The sequence below is a fragment of the Pelophylax lessonae genome, assembly GCF_965119305.1.
Source record: "Pelophylax lessonae genome assembly, chromosome: 11".
Taxonomy (NCBI): Eukaryota; Metazoa; Chordata; class Amphibia; order Anura; family Ranidae; genus Pelophylax; species Pelophylax lessonae.
Window position 1 is genome coordinate 100412755 of NC_138778.1, and position 14646 is coordinate 100427400.

Here is a 14646-nt window from a genome sequence, read left to right on the forward strand (position 1 = left end):
TGCCACTGGAGTCCTCTTCCACTCGTCCATGACAACCTCACAAAGCTGGTGGATGTTAGAGACCTTGCGCTCCTCCACCTTCCGTTTGAGGATGCCCCACAAATGCTCAATAGGGTTTAGGTCTGGAGACATGTTTGCCCAGTTCATCACCTTTACCCTCAGCTTCTTTAGCAAGGCAGTGGTCATCTTGGAGGTGTGTTTGGGGTCGTTACCATGTTGGAATACTGCCCTGCGGCCCAGTCTCAGAAAGGAGGGGATCATGTTCTGCTTCAGTATGTCACAGTACATGTTGGCATTCATAGTTCCCTCAATGAACTCTAGCTCCCCAGTGGTGGCAGCACTCATGCAGCCCCAGACCATGACACTCCCACCACCAAGCTTGACTGTAGGCAAGACACACTGGTCTTTGTACTGCTCACCTGGTTGCCGCCACACACAGTTGACACCATCTGAACCAAATAAGTTTATCTTGGTCTCATCAGACCACAGGACATGGTTCCAGTAATCCATGTCCTTAGTCTGCTTGTTTTTTTAGCAAACTGTTTGCGGGCTTTCTTGTGCATCATCTTTAGAAGAGGCTTCCTTCTGGGATGACAGCCATGTAGACCAATTTGATGCAGTGTGCGGCATATGGTCTGAGCACTGAAAGACTGACCCCCCCACCCCTTCAACCTCTGCAGCAATGCTGGCAGCACTCATATTTTTATTTCCCAAAGACAACCTCTAGATATGACACTGAGCACATGCACTCAACTCCTTTGGTCGACCATGGCGAGGCCTATTCTGAGTGGAACCTGTCCTGTTAAACTGCTGTATGGTCTTGGCCACTGTGCTGAAGCTCAGTTTCAGGGTCTTGGCAATCTTATAGCCTAGGCCATCTTTATGTAGAGCAATAATTATTTTTTTCAGGTTCTCAGAGAGTTCTTTGCCATGTAGTACCATGTTGAACTTCCAGTGACCAGTATGAGAGAGTGAGAGTGATAACACCAAATTAAACACACCTGCTCCCATTCCACCTGAGACCTTGTAACACTAACTAGTCACATGACACCGGGGAGGGAAAAATGACTAATTGGGCCCAATTTGGACATGTACCTTTAGGGATGTACTCACTTTTGTTGTCAGTGGTTTAGACAATAATGGCTGTGTGTTAAGTTATTTTGAGGGGACAAAAAATTGTACACTGTTATACAAGCTGTACACTCACTACTTTACACTTTGTAGCAAAGTGTCATTTCTTCAGTGTTGTCACGTGAAAAGATATAATATAATATTTACAAAAATGTGAGGGGTGTACTCACTTATGGAGATACTGTATGTCTATCAGACCATTGATTAGTTTAAAATCATTGGCCAATTGTGTTGATTCCTCCCCCGTCCTTAAAGGACCAAGGTTAACATACATACCGGACAGAATTTGAACTTAAGCCTTGACATACAACCAAGGAGTACAGCCTACATCTGTTTTTTTATCCCAGCTTTGTTATAGTGCACCAGTCCACCCCAGTATTTATTGACAGTTATCTGGCATTTTGAGAACCTCTGTTTTTGAAGTGCGAGAAGAATTCCAAGACTGATGTAAAGAATGTTAGTATTAGAAAATTTCTCCCAGCCACCAATCCAATTCATACAAGCTTGGAAATTGATTTGTGATGGGTGCTACCGGATGCAAATACAATTCCAGTGACTCTTGGAGGTGCTCTCTCCTGGTTTGCAATGCAGTGGATTACACAAAAATTGTAAATTGGATGGTCTTTTTGACATTAGCTCAGTTTCTGTGTTTTCTGGATAGTAGCTAACTGGTTTCCTGGGCATTGCTTTTTAGGAGAAGTGGCATATTGGCACTTACTTGAACAAGTCTTCTTATCATTGTTCAGCTGGAAGCCTGTACGACATCCACAGGTATAGGAGCCAAGGGAGCTGATACAGAGCTGCTGACAGCCATGGTTTCCTTGAACACACAGGTCTATCACTGCAAAACAAATACAAAAATAAGTATAGTGGGGCAGTCTGTAAAGTGTAAAGGCTCACAATCGGACTAAAATAGACTATGCAGTCAAGGGGCCCCAGTAAGTTAAAACCCTTGTGCAGCTTTGCAAAATGTTGCCTAGTTTAAAGACCTTACCTATAGGCAATGAAAAAAATAGCAAAAGCCTGGCCAAAAAACTCCCACTGTAGAGATCAGACCTGTCCTTTCCTAGACACTAGGATACACCAGTGGTCCTCAACTCCGGTCCTCAGGGCCCACTAACAGGCCAGATTTTAAGTATTACCTTGGGGAGATGCAGACTAGAGTACTGCAATCACTGAGCAGCAAATGATATCACCTGGGATGTATTTCAGTTATCTTGCAAATCTGGCCTGTTAGTGGGCCCTGTAGGCCAGGGTTGAGGACCACTGGGATACACCATACAATGAGCGCCCATCATCCTCAGCATTACAAGAGCTCTCCCTTGTGAGAAACCCTTGCATGCTCAGGTCACTCTACCACCTCCTGAAGCATCAGCACTAAGCTCAGCTGTCTGGGCAGGACGTTAGCAGTCTAGGAAGCCTGTTTAGGAAGGATAGAACTAATATAGACAGGAGGAATTTTTTTACGATCAAGCTCTGGGGGGGCCACAGGGTATATAAACCAGTTTAGGTAGATGTTGGATATATAACACTGATCTGATCACTTGCATGCAGTGCATGATTTCTTTCCCTCCCTACAGTTATGGTTTATCAAATCTTCATTAACAGTTGTTACATTTCCAGTGTTAGTATTACTGGTTATGGTGTATGCCCTAAAGTGGGTTCCTGGGGTAGTCAAATGTCTATACAGCACTCGCAGTAATGATAAGCATTCAGACTAGTGTTCCTGTATCGTTTAGGTGCTCCCAGTTTACCTGTGACTAACAGAGGTTCTTAGTAATGGCAATAATTGGTTGTAATGTTGAACCATATAACTTCAATACATTTGAGGTCTTGCCCACTTTCAATGTACAAGGGGTTTAAGCCTGTACCAAAAGTAATGCAAAAGCAGGCATAATGTTTTGTTTATTACCTTACACAAGGTCATTCAAATATCAAATGTTGGAGTATCTCTTCCTCTGTAGTAATTCTTCTTCTTTTTCTTTGCAGGTAAATAATGGATTCCAAGCAGAAGAAGCATGCTCTTATTGTCAAAAACTCAATGACGGTGTGTTACTTCTGCTTGGGATCCATTGTTTACCTGCAATAAAGAAGAAGAGTTACTAATAATGGGAAAAGTTACTCTACCAACATGTGAAGTTAAAACTCGTGTTTCTGGGAAAGACACAAATTTCATTTTGTAGCCCCCTTTTCCTAAATGGGGGCTACTAACCTACCATTTTTTACCTGCAATAAAAAAGAAGAAGAAGAAAATTAAACCTACATTTCTGGGAAAGACCTACATTTGCATTTTCTGTAATTATCAGTATAGCCCCCTTGTCCTAGGCTACTAGCCTAAATTTAGCTTTTGGGTGGGCTGTAGTTAGGTCACAGATTGTAAAGTTTTCACCTGTTTTTTTTCCCCTAAGCTTAGCTTGGCTTGTGATTTCTCGATGTTACTGGTATCACTGGTCTTTGTATGGGATTTCACACACAAAACTAAGTTATGAATATTTATATTACCTATCGCCAATCCAGTAGGAGGTTTGTGTCACTGGTGCATGTTGGGGGAGGATATAAATATTTGAAACAGACCATGTGCTCTCTTTTTCCCTGAGCTGAGGTCTAGGGAGGTGCAGCTGGATGGAGCTCTGCTGTTAGGTCCAATAGCCTGATTTTGGGCCTAATGTGTGCTAAAGTGATCCTAAAGCTGTCCTGCCTGTTCTGGAGGTAGCTGTACCTAAGAGGAGAACCAGGGGAGGCCCCTTTCTGGATAGAGCCAGGTAGAAGTCTGGTCTTTCAAAAGGGCCCGTTGACTCATTTGGAGAACACACTGAAATTTGGGAATGAGCTCACAGTGTTGCCAAATCGGCTTAAAGGTTCTGCCACTGTGAAGCTGGACATTGATCTGGATCTGGAGAGTCTATAAGTGATCTGCTAGGGTATCTGGGACCCCTAACCCTCCCCTCCTTAATGTTTTGCAATAAAAGTTTAAAAAGGCAAAAGTGACTGGGACCAATGTCCTTTCTCGCTTTCCCTATTTTAGCCAAGGGCTCAGCCATGGGGTAAAATTATAGCCTGCCCCTGGCCTCTGGAGGTGCTTTGCTGCCTTTGGAGTGTCAGAGGGATGCTACATCTCCATAAATATTGGTTGGGTGGCATTAAAAATCAAGAACTCCCCCATTTTTTCCTGCTATACAGTAACTGCCTGTATATCTACTTCTAGCAAGGAATATAATTGATTTCAGCAATGTACTTTGATCATGTATTCTTCATTTTGCATTAAATATCTAGATTAGTTCTATTTTCCTACAGTCCTTTGACTCATTTCACCGAATAATAATTATCACTATTTGCCTTAAAAATCATTCCAAGCTTTAGAGAAATTAAAAATAGCTATCTAATTACTAAAAATAACAATAGTTAATGAATCAATAAACTCTGAATTAAAAAATACATTTATTTTAGGAATGTATTCTTAACTCAGAAAAGTTATTTTATTACTCTCAGCCTTCACCAAATCTTTTCATTCCTTTTTTTTTTTTTGCTGTGATCTATCTGCTAGAGGGTGGCTACATTTATTCCCCATGGCCCCACCGCATGTAAAAAAATAGTCACCCTCTCTTGCTCCCTGTTGAGATGGCCTATAGAAAGAAGAGCTTAAGATGTGCACCAGGCTGGATCAAAAGGAGGCTCAAGTAAGTAAAAGGGAGGGTGAGGGGGCATACTGATGCCTCAACATTTCTTTGATCTGAATGAAAGCAATGCACTCAGGTAAAAAAAATGTTTAGGCTTTATAACCACTTTAGGGGACACAAAAAATCCCAACTACAACCAATAGTTTTCAAAAAATACACCAACTTTTTTTTTTCTTTCAGAAAAATAGAAAAAGCCATATAAATAAATGCTGACTGTTTTAACCACTTTGCTGCTGCTCACTGGAGCTCTACTGCGGCAAAGTGGTTCGTTATTGTCAGACACTCCCCCTTCTCGGCGGCGCATGCGCGCCACCACAGGCTTGCTCCCGCTGTATTCAGTCACAGCGGGTGTCGGGCCAGGGGATCGAGTGAGGAGATCCGCCCGCTTGTGTAAACAAAGCGGGCGGATCTTCTAAGTGACAGGCAGGGTCAGATTGCAGGGTTCAGCATAGCTGAACCTGCGATCTGTCCCTGTCACATAGTCACCTCCCCCCACACATGTCAGTAAGCACCAGGCATACATTAACCCCTCCCTCTCCAATAAAATTAACCCCTTCCCTGCCAGTGTCATTTTTACAGTAACAGTGCATATTTATAGCACTGATTACTGTAGTAATGTCACTGGTAACCCCAAAAGTGTCAAAAATGTCAGTCAAGGGTCCGATCTGTCCGCCGCAATGTCGCAGTCCCGCAAAAAAATCGCAGATCGCCGCCATTACTCGTTAAAAAAAAAAACACCAAAAATGACAAAAATCTTTCCCTTAGTTAGTAAACACAATAACTTTTGCGCAAACCAATCAAAATACGCTTATTGCAATTTTTTTTTACCAAAAATATGTAGCAGAAAACAAATTGGCCTAAAATGATAAAAAAATTTGATTTTTACATTTTTTTGGGGGGGAATTTCATATAAAAAAATTTGAAAAATATTGTTATTTTTTTCAAAATTGTCGCTCTTTTTTTGTTTATAGCGCAAAAAGTAAAAATCGCAGAGGTGATCAAATACCACCAAAAGAAAGCTCTGTTTGTGGGGAAAAAAAGGACGTAAATTTCGTTTGGGTACAGCGTTGCATGACCGCACAATTGTCAAAAAGTGGCCCAGACGTAAGATAGAAAAATCCTCCGGTGGTAAAGTGGTTAAAGTCTACCAGCAGCTTAGCCATTTACAGATAGTGGAAAGAGAACTGGCAGGATCAACAGGCAATAAAACAAATACATAGCCTACTGTGGTAATGCTGGTGATAGAATGCATCATATGTGCCATCTTTATTTTTTTTTTTTGTCCCTGCTTACACCTAAAAACACCTTTATAAATTCTATTTCCATATTGTTAAATCACATCTATACATGAAGGGAAAACACCCCAGCTGTGACATAAAGAGCAATAAAAAAAAACTGTCAGAGGGTGTAAGGCCAGGTTCACATATGTGCGAATTGGATGCGGGTTTCCTCGCATCCAGTTCGCATGGCATACGAGTGCGACCGGCTCTCATTGGAGACGGTTCACACATGTCCGGGGCAGCCATGGTCCAGATTCCAAAAGGGTGCTTTGCGTGTATGTGTGCGGTTCAGGTGCGAATTCAGGCAAAAATTTAGACCTGATTCATACATCAGCCGGTGAACAGACACGCACCGGACCCCAGGCTGAAACCCTTGCCGGATATATGTGGACCGGGCCTAATTCTTCCCACTCCAACCTAAATTGAAGTGGTGATATAAAGATCTTAGAATTGCATTTGTAAAATATACAGAAACATCTTATAGACAAATGCAAGAGTCGATTAATAAACTCCGTCCACCTACTTGAACAAGTCTTCTTGTCATTGTTCAGTTTGTATCCGGTACGACAGGCACAGGTATATGAGCCCGGAGAGCTGACACAGAGCTGTTCACAGCCGTGGTTCCCCAGAGCACACAGGTCTATTGCTATAGGAAAACAAATTAATAAATCAATAAATCAGGGGGACTTTTTTGTTATGAATGCCACCTCATTCTCCTTTTTTTTTAAGTCTGATGTGTGTATGATAATTCTAGACAGATAAAAGTGAAAATTGGCTCTGACAGATTTACTGTAAAGTGTGTTTTTATTCAAAAAAGCAGATCCCTAATGAAAATATAGTGCATGTGGTTATTGTTCAGGTTCTAGGCTGCTCCCTGTCTAAACAGACAATACATATTTGGATATATATGGAGGAGCATCTAGTACAGAAGTTTGAGGGTGGGGCTTAGGCACCCTAGTGGGGGACACTGGGAACTACATTCGCTGATTTCCTAGTTTCTAGGCATGAGTTTTTGGTCATGCAAAATCAGCATTAAAGCACAACTCCAGAATGAGAAGCCAGCCACAAAGCACACCGTTAACCCTCTAGCAACTCAAGGCTAACTTGCTGTAATTTTAACACTAAACACTCCAGACTCCGACTACAGTTAGAGAATACCAACTCCCGGATGTGTAGCATTTGGGAACTGGTGCCACAGAGCCTGCACTGGCATCCACCAACCCAGCAATACCTGTCACTTTCTTCCCAGTGACTGACATGTCCACAGTTACCAGTGGATAAACAATTGTAGTAACAAAAAAAAAACTGCTCAGGTGAGGCAAAGCACTCCGGTGCAGGTCGGATCTGCCATCCAGTCATCAAGCAATCAAAGAAACAGTTTGACCGCACTCAGGAGTTAATGAAGTGGAAGTGTTTTATTCCCCATAAAACTTGAATATATTCAGTGCATCACACAGACATGGGACAGGTTGACGCAATTCACAATTCTATAGATCGCTTACTCATAACCAATACTTGGTTATGAGTGCGGTCAAACTCTTTCTTTGATTACGCCACAGTTACCATTGGATACAGGGAATGAACCGCACTTTTGGCACTTTTCCACTGCAAGTACCGGCTCGGCTCTACTCGGCCCTGCTTGGCCCGGTTTGCTTTTCCACTGCTGGTACCGCATGGTACGCTGTTGAACGGTTCGGTACGGTACGATATGGTTTGCTTTTCCACTAAAGTAGTACTAAAGTTAAGTGGGTGGGATAACAACGATTCTCTGACCAATCAGTGGCTAGTAGTGACTGCATGCAAAGGATTGTGGGATATAGTACCGGTATGGTACCTCTTGGAACCACAATTGAGGTGGTACTGTTTTAGAGAGCCGTACCGTTCGGTTCCATGCAGTGGAAAAGCGCCACCGTACCGTACCTTACCGAAACGTTCCTACACCGTACCATGCGGTACCAGCAGAGGAAAAGCACATAGGCGAGCCGAACCGTTTGGTTCCATGCAGTGGAAAAGCGCCATATGTAACTACATGCTTGCTCTCTCTATCTTTGGGGCCCCTTCTCTACATACAGTAACCTAACTCTCCCATGACTTCCAGGCTAGGACCTTAGGTACGCTGTGCAATGGGTCCAGTGCCAGTATGTGGGGAACTGGCCGCAAGTTAAAATGCCAAGCACCTAACCCCCTTCACTTCCAGAGTAGCAGTCACCCCATGCCAAGTCACCCATTCACTGGCTGGTTGGCTGTTTTAGGCAAGGACACATGACACATGTATGGTTCTCCTTACCAACAGCACTGTAGCCTACATTAGACAGCAAACTATATGCTGGACTAAAACGTACTGTGTCCCCTCTAATCTACCATCTCATAGTTACAAGCCCTGTTCTTTAGATACACCATGCAATGCACCACTTCAGACCAGGCAATTAAAGGAACACAAACAGTCTTTACTGAAGAATTGCAAACATAGAAGAACAGTCTTTGCAAAGCAACTTCTTATATGAAATCCTGTACAGAGATGCTCTAGTGCTCTTAGGGTAAACAGCAAGTTAACAGCAAGTTTATGAGCAGTTAATTAAGGCAAGAGTCCATAAAGGTAAAGACTCCACAGAGGTAGTAAGTGCCTTTAGAGTCCACGATGGCAACGTTCCTTAAAGGCAGTAAGTCCATAGTTGGTAACTGAAAGTCCATCAGATTCCTCCTATTCCCAGCCCCTCAGGCAAGCTCCAACCCCCCCCCCCCCCAACTGGGGCACAGTCCACCACCATAACAGCCAACATTATGACAGTATTTCCCAGGTAGAGCTCTTAGGGCATTTCAGCGAGCACTTTGTATGTGGATCTCTAGAAAATTGGTGGGAAAGTCTATCCAACCAATTCCTCAGATCCACCACACATCTATATGTAAAAAATTGCACCTAGCTAATTCAGATAACTTGAAAACAAGAGCACAGACATAAAAAACAGGAACAGAAAAGGAAAACACATTAACACTTTTTTTAGGCACCTACCTACACATTCATTTAAATTAAAGGTATTTTTGAAACATTTAATGGTTAGGAGATTAGGATCAAATGCATGCTCAAAGTGATTGTAGCCGTATTAGTGTATGTGCTACAAAAACAGTTGAGTATTGTCCATGATACTTTTTGTAACTTGCACTATCATCCAAATTTACAGGACAAGCTGTATACCTCCATCTTCAAGGTCCAAGCAGTACTAGTACAAAAAGTTTCAGTACTACTTGGACTTTGAAGAAGGGGATACACCCCAAAAGCTTGCTAATGCAAATAAAAAAGTATCATGGATACACTTAACCACTTCTGGACCGGAAGGATTTGCCCCCTTAATGACCAGGCCATTTTTTGCGATTCGGCACTGCGTTAATTTAACGGAAAATTGCTAGACACAGTACCCAAATAAAATTGATGTCCTTTTTTTCAAACAAATAGAGCATTCTTTTGGTGGTATTTGATCACCTGTGCGATTTTAATTTTTTGCGCTGTAAACAAAAAAAAAGTGACAATTCTGAAAAAAAGAACAAAACAATATTTTTTTACATTCTGCTGTATAACATTCCCCAAAAAAAATCTAAAAACCAATTTTTTTCATCCTTTCAGGCCAATTTGTATTCTGCTACATATTTGTGGTATAAAAAAAATCGCAATAATCATATTTTGATTGGTTTGTGCAAAAAATATCGCGTCTACAAAGCAGGGGAAATATTTATGTAATTTTTATTTATTTATTTTTTTTTACAAGTAATGGCGGCAATCTGCGATTTTTAGTGGGACTGCAACATCGCGGCAGGCAGATCAGACCCCTAACTGACATTTTTGACACTTTTGGGGGGACCAGTGACATTACTACAGTATTTAATGCTAAAAATATGCACTATTACTGTATTATTGATACTGGCAGGGAATGGGTTAACCTAGGGGTGATCAAAGGGTTAATTGTCAGCCTAGGGGGTGTTTTCTAACTGTATGGGGGATAGGCTTGTGAAATGACAACAGAGACCTGTGATCATATATAAAAGGATCACAGGCGCCCTGTGATCATTTAAGAGAGAACAATGTTTAGCTGTGTTTACAACAGATGACCAGTGTTCTCACTCAGCGGGGAGTGATCGCAGCGCCCATTGGCAATCGAGGCCGCCAGCCCCGTGGTATAGCATCACCGCTGCCTAGTGTGGGTGGGAGCGTGACGCTGGCGGCGCGCGCTTGCCCCCAGCATCGCTCCCGCGAACCAACGTACCCATACGTTGATTCGCGCAGCCGAGCCAGCCTGCTGCAGTATATATGCGGCAGGCGGTCGGCAAGCGGTTAAGGGAAATCCCCCTTCTTTCTCCAGGGCTTGAGCAGGCAATGTTGCTCCATAGAATCATGATAGAATGCATTAGGAGACCTGCGTTAAAAAAGTATTCCAAGCATTATTATGTTATACATAGTGACAGTTCTTCAGCTTGGACCGATGTAGCTATGTATAGTATATACCATACCTGGCTTATGCCCTGGAAATCACTAAAGTAGATAGACATCACTATTCCACTGATCTCCTCTTGTTTTTGGATCCTGTGCTGAGCAGCTGACCTGATGCATTGTGAATACAGGAGGTTGGCCGCTCAGCACAGGTGCCATTGAGAGAATGCTTTGCATTCTCTGAATGAATACAAAATGTTATCCCTTTGGATGAGGTGGAGAGAGTGATGTGCCCCAGCTCTCCAGCTCATCCAATCAGAGAATACTTTGGTCCAACTTCAAGGCTATAATGCCGCAATACAGCGTCGCAATTATGTGCATTGCATGCTGTTGCAGTGCAGCCCTATTAAATTCAATAGACGATTTTCACAGGTGGTACCCAAGTTAAAAATACCTTTGCTTCATATCTGCAGCCTCTGCAAAGCCCTGTAGAGCCCATTTTTAATAACCCCTCAGACTTTCATCTGAGAAAGCACACGGTGAGAATGCCCATCTACAACTAGAGGCATCTAAACCTAAAAGGGACTCTATTGCTAGTTGAAAAAGGTTTACATAAAGATTAACCTGCAAAAAAAAAAAAATGGTTAATACTCACCTGCCCCACTGCCTGTGCCATCAATTTCTGTTGCCTTTAACCACTTTTAGACCACCCCATAGCAGTTTTACTGCTACAGGGCAGCTCTGCTGTGCAGAATAATATGTATATATATATATATATGCATCATTCTACACTTCCGTCTGCAGTGGGCATGTCCGCGCCGCCGGCAGGCCACTCTGCTGTGATTATTCAAAGCAGAAGCCAATCTGGGGGTGCTGGGAACTGGAGGTCCGCCAACACCCGCCAATCCTTGGTAATACACATCCTAGTTGTTTAACCGCTTCTCAGCCAATGTCATTAGTACAGTGACAGTGTAAAGTTTTCGTACTGATCACTGTATTAGTGTCACTGGTTTCCGCAAAGTGTCAAAAGTGTCAGTTATTAGTGTCACTGGTTCCCGCAAAGTTTCAAAAGTGTCAGTTAGAATCTGATCGTCCGCTGCAATAACGCAGTCCCGCTATAAGTCACTGATTGAAGTCACCCTCTACTGATCTAGAAATTACTAAATAGAAATTTCATAAATATATTCCATAGTTCCTAGACGCTATAACGTTTGCGTAAACCAATCAATATATGCTTTTTGGAATTTTTTTTAACCAAAACATATAGCAGAATTCATATTGAACTAAATTTATGAAGAATTTTGATTTTTTAAATATTTTTATTGCATAGGTTTTAGATCAGAAAGTAAAAAATATGTTTTTTTTATTTTCAAATTTTTTTTGTTTATAGCACAAAAAATGAAAAACCCAGTGGTGATCAAATACCACCAAAATAAATCTCTATTTGTGGGAAAAAAATAACATAACTTTTATTTGAGTACTGTCATGCATGACCGCGCAATTGCCAGTAAAGTAACACTGTGCCGTATCTCAAAAAATGACCTGGTCATCAAGGGAGGTAAATTTCCTGGAGGTCAAGTGGTTCCTATTATTATAATATTCTGCATCCAATACATTTCCAGGTATTCTGCTGCACACTGCGGTTCCATCCACTGGCCCCTATGTCACTATCGTGTCCTCTAGAGACCTTGGAACCAGTGGATGGAATAACATCTGAGATACCCAGGAGTGTGCAACGCTGAAGATACTTTAACCATTATAGCTCTGCAACAGTGCAAAGATTGGAGATGCTGGTGGCGGGATAGGTGGGTATTAACCCTCCATCCAAAATTTTGGTCACCAGAACAGGTATAGGAGGAAGAAAAACTCTTCCAATGTTTCCTTCTACTTGTTCCTCTGACCCAACTGTCCAAAAGGGTAAGTCTACAGGACAGAAAGTAATGAAAAAAAAAAAAGTCTTGGCTTTAGATACACCTTCATTTGAGACAAAGAGGTCTAAAAAAAGCTTGGGACAGATTTGTTTTTTTTTTGCTGCCCACACATAGACCGATATAAAAATCTGTTATAAATTCTAATTTCTAACCCCTCCTCACTCTATCCAAACCTAAAAAATAAAATAAAAATAAACTATTTTGACTTACACTTTACAAATTATTCTGTTAACAGTTAGTGTAAAATTAGCAATATTAAATATATTATTTTCATATAATTAATATTATTTAGAAAAAACCAGGGCCAGTTTTGCCATCTTTGGAACGTGGACTTTGGCTCTTGCTCCTATGATTTTGTTACATGCTTGGCAGTGCTTTCTGTCTCGGCATCTGTCAAGCTTCTCATAAACCCCCTGCTGATCAGGAAATGACCGCTTTACTCCCTGACCTTAAATGACCATAACGTAGTAAACCATTAGGGGGTCAGCAGAAATACATGGTTTGTTTCTCACATTTTTTTTTCTGTTTTTCAAAAATAATGTCAGTTACTACATTTCAACTAAGTAGATTTACTTACGTGAACAAGTCTTTTTATCGTTGTTTAGTCTGTACCCCTCTCTGCAGGCACAGGTATAAGATCCAGGAGAACTGACACATAGATGCTCACACCCATGGTCTCCTTGAGCACACAAGTCTATCACTGCAAAGCAAAATATATAGTAAATATGGCAGCCCCATGATTTAGTTTTCTATTGTATTATAACATTGATCCAATACCAAATAAGTTATTACAATCAAATAAAATTAAAAAATAGTACAGACATAATTGGCCTGAACTGGCTTGCATCGATCATCCACCCTAGGAGGTAATATTAAGTACTGCAAAACGTGCCTGCTATAACTAGTAAAGATTTTCTAAATTGTACAATCTTTGTGTAACCTAGGTGGTTCTATACTCTTTCAGTTAGATGAGGGAAAGATGGTCCTAATTATGAGTGCACTTTAGTCTAATGGGCAAGGAACAGTAGTGGGTTCTGGTGCTACAAATGATAGCCAGAGGCCTTCCCACATTACATTCTGTCAGACTGTAGCCAGTAATAAGTAATTCAGTTTTCTGACCTCAGGAATCTAAATGATCTGTTAACTCTGAAGTATCAGCTCACAAACATTTTACTAGTGGTGGTTACATTTCTCTGGGGGTTCATATTGCACTCACTGACAACAATACTGTGGATTATTATTAGTATTATTATGTCCAATGACACCAATGCTGGAGGTTATTACTGTGTCCAATGACATCAATACTTGGGGTTATTATTGTGTCCACCAACACTAATGCTGGGGGGGGGGGGGGTTACTGTGTTCACTGAAACCAATGCTGGGGGTTATTACTGTGTTCACTGACACCAGTGCTGGGGGTTATTACTGTGTTCACTGACACCAGTGCTGGGGGTTATTACTGTGTCCAATGACATCAATACTGGGGGTTATTATTGTGTCCACCAACACTAATGCTGGGGGGGGGGGGTTACTGTGTTCACTGAAACCAATGCTGGGGGTTATTACTGTGTTCACTGACACCAGTGCTGGGGGTTATTACTGTGTTCACTGACACCAGTGCTGGGGGTTATTACTGTGTCCAATGACATCAATACTGGGGGTTATTATTGTGTCCACCAACACTAATGCTGGGGGGGGGGGGGTTACTGTGTTCACTGAAAAACCAATGCTGGGGGTTATTACTGTGTTCACTGACACCAGTGCTGGGGGTTATTACTGTGTTCACTGACACCAGTGCTGGGGGTTATTACTGTGTCCAATGACATCAATACTGGGGGTTATTATTGTGTCCACCAACACTAATGCTGGGGGGGGGGGGGGGTTACTGTGTTCACTGAAACCAAAACCAATGCTGGGGGTTATTACTGTGTTCACTGACACCAGTGCTGGGGGTTATTACTGTGTTCACTGACACCAGTGCTGGGGGTTATTACTGTGTCCAATGACATCAATACTGGGGGTTATTATTGTGTCCACCAACACTAATGCTGGGGGGGGGGGGGGGGTTACTGTGTTCACTGACACCAGTGCTGGGGTTTAGTACTGTGTTCACTGACACCAGTGCTGGGGTTTAGTACTGTGTTCACTTACACCAATGTTGGGGTTATTATTTCACTCACTTGCACCAGTCATGACAGTTATTGTGT

At 42.0% G+C, this 14646-nt stretch overlaps 1 protein-coding gene across 1 annotated transcript in view; it reads right to left on the reverse strand.

The window, feature by feature from the left end:
* Window positions 1-14646, reverse strand: part of MATN4 (matrilin 4) — a 97604-nt gene that overhangs the window by 39617 nt on the left and 43341 nt on the right. The window contains exons 4-6 of the mRNA XM_082272965.1: window positions 13017-13188; window positions 6612-6734; window positions 1850-1972 (exon numbers count right to left, since the gene is read on the reverse strand). Coding sequence (XP_082129091.1) covers window positions 1850-1972; window positions 6612-6734; window positions 13017-13188 — 418 coding nt within the window. The remainder of the gene's footprint in view (window positions 1-1849; window positions 1973-6611; window positions 6735-13016; window positions 13189-14646) is intronic.